Genomic DNA, 15,547 nt, shown 5'->3' with positions numbered 1-15,547 from the left:
CTGTTTGATGTACTGTACTTAACACTGCTGCGATAGACATGTTCACACTATTGCAATCTTTCCAAGGCTATGAATGGAGACTTAAAAAGCATTTAAATGATATGATGACTATCTCTGTCGTAAAAACAAGAAATAAAATATTATAATGACATTCCTAGTTTGACATGGCTGTTCCAGCAAATGCACACCGTGAGTTGTAATGTTATTGTTAAAAAAAAAGCTCTTGGGTGCGGTACTTGCCTGTGCAGCATAGGAAACTCGAATTCTCTTCTCTGGCACTTCTACTCAAGTAAGTGTGCTTGTGTTTGATACAGGTGCAGAAACAGTTCATTATAACAAATGGCAGAGAATCATTCAGATGGAAAGCAGAAAGCAAACCACAGGAGCCATTAAGTTCATTTTAGAAAGTGTTCTTTGTAGTGTGTAATTATGTCACGCCACTAAAATTCTGCACAGGGCAAGGCAGTTGGAAAACCTTCAGTAGAGAAGTCACATATGGAAGTTCAACCCTTGTTTTCTTTTTGGGTCTCTTTTAATGATGATACTCTCACCTTTTGTACAAATAAATAGCTACATTCAGGCTGCAATTACATGGGTATCATATATGCTATTAAGTACTTATTGTGAAGGTATATAATTTTGAGCCTTAAAGAAGTTTAAGAATCGGGTAGGTGTGCAACACCAATCTAGAGTGTCTTCCAGTTTGTATCCAGCTATACCAGGGTGATAACTGAGGACATAGTTTTAACGTATTCCAGACTACAAAGCTGCTGCTCCATCTTTTATTTTGAATGTCTGAATACAACATGCATGTATTATACGTCTCTGAACTGGAGAGGAACTTTTCGCAAGGGTGTGTAGTGACAGGACAGGGGGAATGACTTTAAACTGAAAGAGGGCAAGTTCAGATTAGGTATTAGGACGAAATTCATGCTGTGAGTGTGGTGAGGCACTGGAACAGGTTGCCCAGAGAAGCTGTGCATACCTCATCTCTGGAAGTGTCCAAGGCCAGGTTGGATGGGGCTTTGTGTAACCTGGCCTTGTTGGAAGGTGGCCCTGTCCAGAGCAGGGGGGTTGGAACTCAATTATCAATTCTGTGTTTCTCTATTAATGACCTTAAAGTTTAATTGGCTGGGAAGCAGCTGCTATCTTGAAGTCAGCTCAAGGTATACTGTTAATATTTGCACGAAGTTCTTCTAATTGTAAAATGAGCAATCTGTTGTAGTTTTCATTTTGCTGTAATTAATGCTAATTACTGACTGGGCACATAGCCCTGAGAGGCCTGTGATACTACACTGTGAAGAACCTCTGAAGTCTTTTATCTCAAGAGACTTGTAGCTCTTGTTCTGCCTTGATTTACTTGATCAAATAAAGACCTTGCAGTTGGCTAGATTGAATTTACTCGTCTCAAAAATACTGTAGTAGTTCATTAAGTAAACTACATGGTTCGTACTCTTGCCTGACCTATTGCACTACTTAACCTCTCCAAATTACCTAGATTAGCATCAGGATTTCCCTACTTAGCTAATAACCCTGGACTTTTTTTCTATTTCTGTTTATTTCTGGGTGCCATCAGGTAAGTGACAGTAAAGCTGCCATGGAGTCCCTGTATGCATTTCAAAACTTGAGCTTCACTGAGTATCTTTTTCATTCATCTTTCCACTCCTGTACTGAAGACATGTCTCTTAGAACATTCTTGGACTGCTAGCAAAGTGAAGTACTTGCACAATAAAAGACTTGTATGATATTAGCTGGGGATATAGAATACTTTTTAAATAGGCAGGTAAATTTCCTCTTAGCAGTTCCTGGTCAGACAGAAAAGAAGTAATTATTAAATCCGTGTTATCCCAGACATTGACCTAAGCTTGGCAGAGATACCATAGCCCCTGTAGGAGATGCAGTGGCATCTGGAGGCTGGACAGGATGACCCATACAAGTTCAGGTGGCACTCCACGTACACCTGTGTTTAGGCAGTTGAATTGTGCCCTGGTTTTCTTGCAGTCTTCTGGTAATTTCCAGTGATTTCTGCCAATGCAAGCTGACTTGCTGTCCCCTCTCCCCACCCCGTTTTTTTTGACTTAGTTTATCAAGTAGGCATTTTGGGTTGGTGTTGTATTGCCATGAATGATTCAAGATGTGAAATAAAGGACTGGTTTTGAAATATGACGCTCTTAAAAACTTACCTGTAGTACAGCACTAACCAAGCAATTGCAACACCTTCTGCTTTATCTGGCAGAACTTTTTGATAACTACATGCAGCAGGATGCGCATGAGTTCCTGAACTATCTGTTAAATACCATTGCGGACATCTTGCAAGAGGAAAGAAAACAAGAGAAGCAGAACGGGCGCCTGCCTAATGGCAACGTGGACACTGAGAACAACAGCCCGCCAGACCCCACCTGGGTGCACGAAATCTTTCAGGGAACATTAACTAATGAAACCAGATGTCTTACCTGTGAAACTGTAAGTCTTCATGTGCCTTGTAAACACGAACTCTGCCGTGTTTCCGGACGGCGTGCTTCACGATTCATTTATCCCAGCAGCCCGACAGATTAGATTTGTTTCTTTCTTTAGTGATCTTATATTTGTGGGGATATTTGCAGTTTTTCCTTGTTAGCGAGAACATTCTAGCAGCTGGTGCATGAATTGTAGGAAAAGACACGTGTTCAATATTAGGAAAATTCCCAGTTGGATTTTTTTGTCAGTGTGATCATAATCACCTTCAAAGTTTAGATCAGAAAATTCTAAAGTGATGCATTCTTAAACAAAATAAAAATCTGTGATTTGAGGGTTGTGAGGTTCTTCTCAAATTTAATGTCTTAATAACTGAATGTCATGCTTAGTGATATATCCCATAAGTAAGTATTGTCAATCAGTTTCCATGGATTCCTAGTTTTTAAATTTAAAGCCATTGAAATCAAGATGGTTGGCTTTTGGCACTAGGATAGTAGACTGGGATTCTCAAAAAACATACCTGCATGTTCACAAAAAGTAATCCTTTCCTAAATGTCTGTCCAGAGGAATTCTTCTAGTACTACACCCTGAAAAATAAACTCTTTCTCTGAGTATGCTATACAAAAATATTCTTTGAGAAGTTCTACAATAAGAGATAGAATATATTTCCTAAAAACTTAAAATTGAATTTTACCAGCTTGAGAAAGAGTAAAAGCAGCACAGTTTGAAAATTACAGTAATTCTGTCATCTCTATTCCTTAGAGATTGTAAAAAAGCTAAATGACTGTGCTCCTATTTTCTTTAACTGAATTAGGTAATGCAGATATGTCAGCATGACATTGGAAAGGAGGAATTCATCAAATCTGTATATTTCACATGCAATTTCTCAGTCTTCTAGAAATACCTACCTCTTTTATCTCAAAGAAAGAGGTTCATAATGTCATGTATAATGTAACTGCAGACTATGAGTTATTTAGGTGGTGATTCCAAGTTACCACATTTTCTTTTCTGGCAGATTTCCCCTCCCTAATAAGTATTTCTTGTCAGCTGTCAGTTGCTTCTCTTCTAGTTCTTGAACTGGTTGTTGTTTTTTTTTCTTGAAACATAAGTTTAGCTTAAGTCTTTTGACACAACTGACATCATTGCCTTTCCTCACTCTGGCATAATGGATTGCTGCTGTCAGGATTTTGATCTAGGTACCGTCCTTAATGCAATTTTAAAACACTGATATGCTCTTTGCCGGCATATTTTATTAGTTATCAGGCCTGTCACAATTCTGAGAATTCTACTAACACTTCTCAGTTTTTTTTTTCCTATTAGCTATTGCTAATAGAAATATTCAGCTATTGCTGAACAAGATGATAATCAAAGTACTCTGGAAACTATTTTATCAGTTTCTGTCTTTTTAGTATATCAGCTTGTGTCTAAAACACAGTGATCTGAAAATGAGCACTTAGAAACATATTTGGGCACATTAATAGGTAATATCACTGTGAAAAGTGTTTTATTTTCAAATATAGTGAGTATATATGATTGGTTTTATGTTTATTAGAAGCTGTTGGCATTTAGATTATTTCTGTGTTTAGAAATATAAATTAAAATGTTAGGAGTACTTGGAAATAGCTCATGTAGAAGATGAATTACTGCTTCTTAATGACACGACAATAGCCCTAGTATATTTTTTAATTTAAATTGGAAATTAATTGCATATGTAAATATATAAAGCATAACATATATCTTTGCTCAAAGTGACAGTGGTTATCTTCTAACTGGACTAACCTACTCAATGTTCCTAAAATGAGCAAAATATTTATTCTAATTTTAGTTGTCCTGGTTATGGAAAAGAGCATCTTTCCAGAATACGCTGTTTCATTAGCCCGTCTTAACGATAAAAATTGAACTGGCTCAAGATGTATCCTCAGTCTAAGTATGAACAGTGGAGTATAAGGAGCATAGATATGATGCTTTAACAAAGATTTGTGTTGTGAATCAAGCCACAGTATTAAATGAATATGTTACAAAAAGGATTGTAAGTTGCCTTTACATGCTTTAATGTGATTCCTCTTTGTAATGCTTTCACCCTTCCTCGACAAAGGCAGAATGATGAAGTGAATGTAAATTTTATGGCTGATTTATAGAAATTATCTAGAAGTTAATTGGTTTTACCTATTTCTCTCACAGTTTAAGGAAGAATAACAGTAAACCAGAAAATAATGTAATTGGCTTCATTAAGATTAAATTTCAACATCTAAATGTGGCCAGTACTTCTACAGAGAAATATAGGAAATTGTCAAAACCACCATATCAATCTCCAGGTGATGGTCTTGCTCTTGGGTTCAAATGACTCTACAAGGCATACAATTCTTTGGCTCAATCCTGCTTTGGACTGAGGGAAGACAATAAGGAAAATCTCAGTGTCCTCTCTTTCATGAGTACTATAGAACCTTTAACTACGTCTGATTTTCATTTCTCTTTTTTTTAAAACCAAAATAAATCACACATTTTGTTTCAGCTTCTTTAAAAACTGCTTTCTGTCTTAGAACACATGGGAGTCTGTAGCTGCAAGAGCTCTTTGCCAGTGCGCAGATTCACATTGCCAGTGAAATTCCCAGCTGTAAGAAATAATGGATTCTGTGAGTGTCAGCCTTCTGAGCTTTCTGTTCTGCACAGCTTTGGTCATCAGAGTACAGCTGAGCTGTGTGGGTGCAGGTGATGTCCTTGACATGAGAACAGCACACCATCCTCTTCAGCCAGAGCACTGGAACATCCAAATTCCTCACTATTACTCAGATGTTCCTGTTAGGAGCACTCAGACAGCTTTTTGAATGCATCAGGGCTCGATTCTGCAGGTGATGAGGTTTTCTGATCATGCCCATCTTTTTTTCATTCTACAGATGATTGAAGAACATAGCATTGGTGGTCGTAGTCTAAGAAGCTCAGTGATGTTTATTTGAAACAGAACCTTTACAGAAGGAGGGGGGACTCGTAAGACTGCAGAGTGGCTTTTAAATTTTTTTTTTTTTTTTTTTTAAATTTAAACTTTATGAGTTGATGTTAGAAAAATCTGTTCAAATACTAAGGCTCAAAGAATCTTAAAAATTAGGGAAAGCAATTCATGAACTACCAACATAAATGGAAAAAAATCAACCTGGCTGTTCTTGCAATAAGGCCTTTAATGGTTCCTCATGATCTTAAGTGCACAATGGACTGGCTAGCTGGAGTGTGGTTTTTTAAGGCCATATTGTCACAGAGAATGGAAATTGTCCTTTTGTGAACTTCTGATTTCAATACGAATCTCTTTTTAACCAAGTACAACACATCCCTTCCCTCCTCTCCATATCCTCTCTGCCCTTACAGCTTCTGTGTGGGATAAAGCTGCCTGTGAAATCTGTATTGTTTTGCAGAATTTTCTTTGATTAGACCAAAGGAGGAAGAATTATCTAATTGCGTGTCTGAATAACACTGATCACATGACTCCCTAATTCCAGCTGTCCTAGCTGAAGACTACAGCAGCAGAGTATTTTCTAGAACTGATTTTTTTTTTCCTGAGCCATTCTTAATCCTCAGTTATAATGACTTCCACCAGTCATTAGAGTCATAGAGAGTAATAAAGAAAAAAAGTAAGGTCTGATAATCCCAAGAGTGATTGGCAATGGGATATTTTGAAGAATTGTCCACACAACTAAACCATAGTACATCCTTGGATTCAGGAAATGTGCAGCACACTGAAGATGCAGGTGGCTTTTTTCTTCCCATTCTAAACATTTTGAAAGATTTCCATATGTGTTCTGTCATCTCTCTGAAAGTGAGCATCTGAATATTGCAGTAGAAATGATATGTACTGACATAGTGGCGTTTTTTTACATGCACACTTAACTCTTGGAAAGACTAGGTACAGAACAATGGGAGCCCAGTCCTCTCACAGAAGCTTTCAACTTAAGTTTCATGAGTTTTTGGACTTGCCTTATGGTATTAATTCTCAAAAATACTTGTCTTGACCACCTGCTTTTTTCTTTTTTTCTCCAAGTATGCTACCCTTAGGAGCTGTGTGTTTCTCATCTCTTGATTATCAGAGAGCAACTTTACTTTTTTTTTTTTAATCCTGAGTTGAATTTCCAAAAGGAACATGAATATCATATGTTTAAAAGATCAACTTACATTACTTCTCCTGTGGCCATTTCACTTTTCCTGCTTTCAGTCAAGAAACTGCAGCCAGGTATATTTTCTAAAAGCCTTTACTTTTGTATCTGGGCAGAGGATATTCTCATGAGTGTCATTGAGTATCTTTAGATACAGAGAGGAGACACTAGCAGACAAAAGGTTGCACATTACTGTTTTCTAAAACTTCAATGATATAGTTGGTTTTCAGGGCAGCTGTGGCTTTTTTCATTATTTGTCAGGATTTGTGGTGGAATTTACTTTCTGCTTCTAGAATATTCTGTTTCACTTGTTATTCTTACATTTTTGTGAGAATTGGCTACTATTCTGCCTCTATCAGACCAAGCCCCAAGTTCTCATTTGCCAAATTTACTGTCTTTTGTTCCTTTAAGAGTATGAATCTAACCAGGAAGAAGCTTCAAAATATTCGTGCTGTTTATTAGGTTCATTATGGCATGCAAATACATAACTTTCAGTTCAAGGGAGTCAGAGAAGAGGAACAGAAGTGAAAGCACTCAGCAGAAGATTCTGTTCTTTTGAAAAATGTGACGTGTAGAAGAAGCTTGGCATTAATATTGTTGATCTGAAATCACAGCATAATGACAACTAGCATTATCTACACCCAGAGATTCAGACACACTTCCCCATTCCTGAGCGAAATCAGAAACTATAGCAAATCTCTGAAATAGAAAGGCCACTTGCAAAAATTTCTAAAAGGATGTTACAGGGTAAAAGATGCATTCTGTCAATAAAAGTGGTACTGAAAAACAGAGGTAAACTAGTATAATTTGTTTTAACTATGTTCTGTTGGTTCTTCTTTTCATGCAAGGTAAGCAGCAAGGATGAAGACTTCTTAGACCTTTCAGTTGATGTGGAGCAGAATACTTCAATCACTCACTGTTTAAGGTAGATACAAAAATCTGAATTTTTGAAATTTGCCTTCACCTGTTGCCCAGAAAGCAGGAAGTAAAACTAAAAGCTGACAGTTCTATCTTATGTAGATACAGGTGTATAAAGTTATGTTCGTATGGTACATTTATGTGGCTATTTCATATAAAAAGCTAGCATTTACAGCTTTCTTTTTTTGCCCAGGGGTTTCAGCAACACAGAAACTCTGTGCAGTGAATACAAGTATTACTGTGAAGAATGTCGCAGTAAGCAAGAAGCACATAAAAGGTACATCCCACTTAGGGAAGGAGAAAAACAACCCATGCTTTTAATGAAAATACTCTGGTATTTCCTTTCATATGCATGTGTCAAGGAGAGAACACCCTTTTCCCCTTAATTTTTCTACTCTTCTTCCACTTAAAAGTAACTTGCCTGCATTCCTCTTGCTAGAATTCAATGTGTCTATTTCCATGAGTAATGAGAATCCATGTAATGCATTTAGGGACTCCTTTGATCATTATTTATTTTACAGATGAGAAAAGGAAGGGTCTTAAGACCAAAAGTAAGTTAAAAAGCCAAGTTAAAACAAAATGTCAGTGACTAATCAAAGATAATAAGCAATGTTGAAAAGTCATTGATTGCATGTGACTTTTTAAACTTAGTTTTGTTTTGAAGATAAAATAATTTTTCCATTTGCTGAAAGAATCATTTTGATAGCACTTTTTGTAACTATTGTTGTTGGCTGGGTTTCTGATTTCTTAAAACTGTTTAATTAGTTGTGCTAAACTGCTTCACAGTGCTCCTGAAAATCATCAGAAGCTCTGTGGAAGCCTGAAAATCACTATGTTTAAAAACAATTCTCGTCTGCCTAATAATTCTTCTAGTCTTGTTTACACCTTTGAAAAAACCTGTCATTTTGTGTACTGTGTGGTTATTTATTATCTGAGAAAGTGTTTGGCTGAAGGAGTGGGAACTCTGACATGCTCTACTGGTTATACCACTGCTGCTGGTTATTTGGTTTACCACAGATTGCACAAACAGCTTTTGCATATCTCATCTGCCAGGTCTGCCTTCACACATTGCCTAAGCTTACTAATTGGTGTCTGGTAGAGGTTGTGAATCCAGGCCTGGCCTGTTGTTTTCTGTTGTCTGAGCTCTTTTTCTCTGTGGGAGGTAATGTGATTCCTGGCCAGTATCAACTGGGTTGACATAAACCTGTACTGCAGGCACTTCTGTATTGGCAAAACACAGCTTTGATTGTTTATACTTTGGGTTTCACGTAGGGCTGAAGTTCAGTTTCACTGCAGTCACATTTTTCTTCCATCCCTATAAAACAGTTTGTCTGTGATGGGGTCTTCTCAGCTAGCAAAGATGGTGTACCAGATTTCTTCACCATTGAAAGAGCTCCTAATATCAAACACAGTTACATTATAAGGAGAGGACTTAGTTTTGAAAACAGAGCAGAAATTATAGCCACAACATAATAAAAACATAACTCTCCCTAAAAATAGTTGCTTCTGTCATCTTTCTGCCCTTCTCCAGCTGTTTTCATTTTCTAGTTCCCATGTGGGCAGGTGAGTTATCAAGGAATTTTTCCCTGGTCCCCTACCTTTTGAAAAAGCGTTGTCTTTTACAAATTTCCTGACATTCTCAAAGTACGGTCTTAACAGACATGTCTGAAACCTGGCCTGTATTGCAGAGACTTTTGAGCTGCCTTTTGGGGCTGAAAGCAGTTTGAAAAACTCAGCACTGTGCTGATCTAAGGCACTTGGCTGTGCCAAGAAACAGAGCACTCTGGTTTGGTTGTTCTGCTAGGATGGGCAAATTCCTTGCCCAGAGATTTGGAAGTCGGTATTTGCTGCCAGGCCACCTAGGATTGGCTGAGAAGGGTTCATAGGCACTGATGTGAAATCTCAATACCCCATGCTAGGGAAACGGGCTAGTAAGCCCTCAGTAAAACTAGGTCACTTTCTGGCTTTGACTGCCGTAAAACATTGCTGCAGCATTTGTACAAAATTATTGTGCCAGAGCACAGCCTTATCTTGTTTGGGTAGCAGGAGGTAGGTGGCTAACAGTGGGGCTGTTTGTGTCCCTTGGAAATTCTAAATGAATGGCTTGGAAATGAGTGGCTAGGTAAACTTGGAGTAATACTTCTGTGACAAAGTGGTGTAACAAAGCTCATTTTGAAAAGCTTGTTTGAGTTGGCTGGTGTACTGGGAAATTCAGCTGGAACAGGACCTCTGAAACAACTCTATTGCAATACCTGCATTGTGTATCAAGTGGAATCTAGGTTTTGCTTTTGGAAGCTCTAGAAAGCTCTGGGTAAATATACTTAAAAATTTAATTCTGTGCTATGTGATCTTTATGTCTAAATTAGTATGTGAGTTCATCATGGCTGTTTTTATATATTATATCTTATTTTTTTAAGCACATTTTCAGTTCTCTTATTTGTTAAAAATCTCCCTTTAGCAGCACAGCTAAACTATTTTTAAACAGCTGATTATTTTGGTTTCTTTTAATGTAATGCAAAGATTTTTAAAGACTTCAGTAGAACAGGTTTCTTGTTTGTTGATATCAGCTGAATATTTTGGATGAATATTGGAAATACTGCTGGTTTTTTGGTTTTGTTCCTTTTTTCAGGATGAAAGTAAAAAAGCTGCCTATGATTCTAGCTCTCCATTTGAAGAGATTTAAATACATGGATCAGCTGCATCGATACACGAAACTCTCTTATAGAGTAGTTTTCCCTTTAGAGCTTCGTTTATTTAACACCTCAGGAGATGCCACCAATCCTGACAGAATGTATGACCTTGTTGCTGTGGTAGTTCATTGTGGAAGGTAATAACTCTCTTTCAAGTAAGGGATTTTTGTATAAGCATAACTGTGTTTAAAAGAACAACACAAAGCATCCAGTATCATATAAATCAATGGCATTTAAAGATCCCTTAAAATAAAAGGTTTTTAGGAAAAAAAGTGTCGTGGGGAGAAACTACCAGTCCTGGCAGAAATTACAGCTTTGTTACTGTGACAGATCATTGTGAAAAGTAGTAACTGTATTTCACATTAAAAATCTTTTTATGAACTTAACTATCTTAAAAAAAAAAAAAACAAAAACAAACAAAAACGAAGTGCAGAGTATCATGTAACAATAATAACATTTAAAAACATTTTCTGAGAAAAAAGTTTTCTTTGGAAGGAAAGCATTCTAGAAAGATTACTGTATAAAGCATTTCCTTTAGGGTGTGGGTTTTTTTCTTAAGGCTTGAGCAACATTTTCTGAAATATATCTATATATTATGAATTTTGTTGATTACTTTGTTTCATCGCCTTCAAAATAGGACTGTTAGATTCGTATTTGATTTTGCTATACTCTACAAGCAAGGCTTAAAATCATGTTGTTCTACAAACTGCTTATTGGGTAGATAAAAGCCCCAAAGGTGAAAATTACAATTTGACATCTAAAATCACAGAATAATTTATGTTGTGAGGTCAAATATTTAAATCTCAAAGCAGGGTAACTTTGACATTAGATTAGGTTGCACAGGTCCCAGTTTCATAACTAGGAATGCTGATTTCACACCCTCTTTTGGCAATTTGTTCCAGTTACTCAGTGTTCTCACAGTGAGTAAAGAGTAGAGCTAAGATAAATAGATCTCAAATTGGAAAATTCTGGAAAATAAGCCTTTGTGCCATAGCTTTCTGGGGACACTCTTTTTCTGGATTTTAAGGGAAATTCTTTCTGGCCATTCTGTCCTCTTCTGACCATTTCTGCTTCCTTCATTGAAGCTGCACTCTTGGGGACTTCTCTGTTCTCAGAGCCATGGCATGAGATGACCCCTGTTTTCGTGGTGTAGGTGATCTGGTACTCAGACATGTCCCTCAGGGGTGGGAGCCTTCCCTCCCTCATCCAGGCACAAAAACCGCATGAGTGCTGTTAGCCAGTTAGGGCAGCTCCAGAGCTGCTCTCACTCAGTTGTACACTTCCAGTTGTAAGGCTCTTTCAGAAACTGTATTGTTTGCTTACTTGAAACCTGATGACAAGTAAGACACACTTAAAGTTTTGCTGGGTTGTTTTTTTCTGTCACAGTTGCGGTGAAATTTCTTGTCTGCCATAACTGAAGAGGCTGAGCATTGTTGCAGTTTTAACTGGGAGCCTCCTCATTGCTGAGCTTCTTGAGACTCCTAAACTGCCAGTTTACTTCAGTTTTTGTTTACAGTGGACCAGATAAAGACATTCATGACTGAGACTGTAGATGAGCTGTAGTTCTACCACCCTTTTTATTTCTGAAGATCAGAAAAAGTTTGGGATCTGTTCTGTCTCTATGAAATACCAGAATGCTTTCTTGATTTCACTTCTCTGTCTCTGTTTAAGATTTCATTTATATTTTCAACACCTGTGCTGCTTATTTCTCATTTGAAATTATAATCCTTTATTTAGCACAATAAATAAGGCCACATTATGAAAATGATGTAAGTAGAGAGTAATAAAGAAGAAAAGACACATCCAAACAGATATTGTAGTGGTAGCCATTTTAATTACTGTTAAGTATTGCTTTTCTACAAGAAAAAACAATTAAATGGAATGCATTTCCACATATATGTGTGTTATTGTTTATGTTTTTTCCTAATTTTATTTTGCAGTGGCCCTAACAGAGGACATTATATTGCAATAGTGAAGAGTCATGATTTTTGGTTGCTTTTTGATGATGATATTGTTGAGGTAAGCCCAACCAGAGCACGTGCACCCCCCTTATGGATATGTTTATTTAAAGTAGAACGACAGAAATGAAAAGAGGCTTCATCTCCAGTCTAAATGAGCAATAATTGTGTGTGCAGAGCTGTGCCTTACAGTCTGACTGTTCAACACTTTGAATTGCATTTCGGTTTTTATACTTAAAGAAGCTCCTTTTTTGATGACCACTGTCTTTCACCATGGTTTAATAAGCTATTCTGTGGCCGGAAGACAAATAATGATACAGATAAATTGGGTTTTTCGCTTACAATACACAGGAATTTGTGCATACTTACAACAATATTTAAAAATTTATGTGTAAGACATATATAGCTGCTCTCCTCTGTGCCGGTGATGGCTGAGGGGAAACTGAAACACAAGTTTAAGACTTATTTGGATTTTACTATTTTATGTAACTATATGAAAGTTAATTTGGTTTGACAGTAATTTTTAGAGTGGAACTTAATTTTATGTGTATATTATGCAAGATATTCCTACTTTAATTTTTTGTGGTTTTATGTACAGAAAATTGATGCACAAGCTATTGAAGAATTCTACGGGTTGACATCAGACATCTCAAAGAACTCTGAGTCTGGTTACATCCTCTTCTATCAGTCTCGAGACTGAGAGGGAGCTGTAGTGAAGAGAGATTTTTGTGTCTCACATCTTCTCTATCCTGGAATGGAGCAAGCACTGAAGAGCAGGAGAGCAGGGAGCTGTAGGGGCAATAGCACAGTTTGCACACAACTAAGTAAAGAGTTTGGGGTTCCTAAAACTTTTGTATCTTTTTCATTTTATTTGCTCAGGTATCATGCTGACTACACATCTCCACTGCATCCCATAAGCAAAAAGAGAGATACCAGCCACTCTTGCAGGAGCTTTCCTTTGGGGAATACCATCTCTGTGGTCCTAGTTCAGAGCCCATTGAAGCCTTTCATGCACTTCAGTGGCCTTTGAATCAGGTTCTCACTGCGCTGCCAGCCTGGTGCAGTTAGGAGCGTTAGAAATCTGTATTTTATACAGACTTTGTGTATAGCAGGTAAAGGTTTCTCTGTGGAGTTAGTTTCCTGTGCTTAAGTTTGAAAGAATGAGGTTTGGAGGGTTAACATACAAGCAAGAAATTATGTCTGGGCCCAACTCAATTGCCTTCTTGATGGAAGTGGTTTAACTGAAGGTGTAAACTGGTGTCAGGGAGGCAAGGATGCTTTGCTTCTGTGGAGAAGCTTACATTATTTATAATGTGTGATCGGGAACAATCAGTCAAGATTATGGCTTTTAATCTCCGTATGGGGAAAGATTTGGTTTGCAATAGTTTATTTCTATTTATAAATTATTGTAGCTTAGGATCTTGTGTATTGTCCTTTATTCTAACAAGTATTGGAAATTTTATATATTAATTTGAATTAAAACTAATCATGTTTAAATGTTAAAGGAGAGTCAATACAAATTACAAAAACTACGACTACAATATCTGAAAAATCTTAGTAACACAGAAGAGATTTCCTTCTGGAGGAACTGGTGTCTAACCAAGGTACTTTAATTAAATTAGAATAGACTCTTCATTAATGGGTGAAAAAAAGTGATCTAACTCTTATATAAGAAGACTTAAATCATCTTTTATATAATAGGAAATGGTGATGCAGTGGTGGTATACTGGTCTTTGTAGTTCTTTGATGATTTGTTCATGGTTCATACTCTAGGCAAATTAGAATGATTTGGATCGAAGTAAACAATTTTAAGAATATTATTTCCTCTCCTAAAAGCATATCAGCTTCCATTAAACATTAAATTATGTCTGAGTAATAAGAAGAAATAGGTTTGGAATTTCATGAGACTGAAAATACCACATTCCTGCAAAAGTAATAATATTTAAGTCCTGTATAATGGAAATTTTTGAAACTAAGCAGTTTACCTTGCTTTAGGTTTATGAAACAGCATTAAGAATTAAATCTTGACAAAACACCTGATCTGTAAGAAATGTGAACTATTTGACATTCTTCACTTAGGAGTACGTTGTCTGACAGTAGCTGAATGTAATTTCTGGAAGGTCATTGGATGTGCATTCCAGATTGTGGCAATCAGGTCTTGGATGTCCTTGTCGCTCCCTTGTCAGCTAGTGATTTTTACATTACTGTAATTTTCTAAGGTTATTTTATTGATACTGTTACAACTTTTAAAAAGAATGTCTCCTGTCTGCTGCTATAACTGACTATTTACTTACCTGTATCTTTTAGCTCAGGAAATGACTTCACCTATTCACTCAGTTGAACAAATCTTTAACAGGGTCACTAAATAAATTGGGCTATTGAGCAACTGTCATACTGTAACAAATCGCTTTTGTAAGACGCAGAGTTTCTAAATGCCTTGGTTTGGCTAGAATTCTTTTTTAGAAGATTATGTATCATGATTAAACTACCAGCATTGTAAAGTAAAGCCTAAATATTGTGGGAGATGCAGAAAAAGATGGTTGGATTTTTCTGAAAGGATTCAGATAATGTTAAAACTCCTTTTTGGCTTTCAGTAGAAAAAGGGTTAAAGGGGTAAATCAGTTGGATAATGGTGCATGTCAGAAGGATGAAGTCCTTTGCATACTAAAGGTACAGAATTGCAAAACAACTGTCATATTACCTTTTGTTAATTTGGTCTTTTTTTTCCTCCTTTTTTTTCTTTTTTTTTCTTTTGTTTTTATGTAGTTAAAAGCTGAGGCTAGTTGATAAGTGTTTTATACCGTAACAAAATTTAAAACATTTCTGTTGTTTTACTGGTTTTACTCCTGCTCTGTATTTTTATAAGATACTGACTTTTATTTTGTATAAGGGTTTTGAGATAGTATTCCAAATTATATATTTCATTTTTCTTTTAGCGCAGCTGAAATAATTGTAAGTTCTTAATTAAACTGATGTCAGAAACTGCAACTTAAAAAAAAATTAAAAGAGACAGAAATATGAAATATAACTGATTGGCATGTAAAACATTATAGGATTTTTTTCTTGACTGTAATACAGTGAGGAGTGTGGGAAAGTTATCAGTTGTTGTAAATGGTGGAATTCATTTGCTGTGTAACTATGTAAATGTCAATTGGGATTACAGTCCCTTATTTTGTATATTGGAGCAAAAAAACTTCTATTAAATAAAGTATGTTCTCTAAAGATACATACTGTATCCTTTGTGGAGCCCAGATGGTCAGTCAGCTGCCTTTTGTGCTTTACAGTGTTTTTAAACATAAAAACTATCTGGAACTTCCTGTATTAAGCCAAGTGCCCTGAGCCCTGGGGGAGAAGTGGTTTAAATATGCTGCATTAAGGAAATCATTGG

At 36.6% G+C, this 15,547-nt stretch overlaps 1 protein-coding gene across 1 annotated transcript in view; it reads left to right on the top strand.

Annotated features, from left to right (window-relative positions):
• Positions 1 to 15,338, top strand: part of USP12 (ubiquitin specific peptidase 12) — a 32,706-nt gene extending 17,368 nt beyond the window's left edge. Inside the window, exons 4-9 of the mRNA XM_082279060.1 lie at positions 2,237 to 2,463; positions 7,442 to 7,518; positions 7,705 to 7,788; positions 10,141 to 10,338; positions 12,142 to 12,220; positions 12,758 to 15,338. Of these exons, the coding sequence (XP_082135186.1) occupies positions 2,237 to 2,463; positions 7,442 to 7,518; positions 7,705 to 7,788; positions 10,141 to 10,338; positions 12,142 to 12,220; positions 12,758 to 12,859 (767 nt within the window). The 3' untranslated portion in view covers positions 12,860 to 15,338. The remainder of the gene's footprint in view (positions 1 to 2,236; positions 2,464 to 7,441; positions 7,519 to 7,704; positions 7,789 to 10,140; positions 10,339 to 12,141; positions 12,221 to 12,757) is intronic.
• Positions 15,339 to 15,547: the final 209 nt, after the last annotated feature.

This window comes from Coloeus monedula, assembly GCF_965178545.1.
Source record: "Coloeus monedula genome assembly, chromosome: 3".
NCBI lineage: Eukaryota > Metazoa > Chordata > Aves > Passeriformes > Corvidae > Coloeus > Coloeus monedula.
This window is presented reverse-complemented; position numbering and strand designations above follow the sequence as displayed.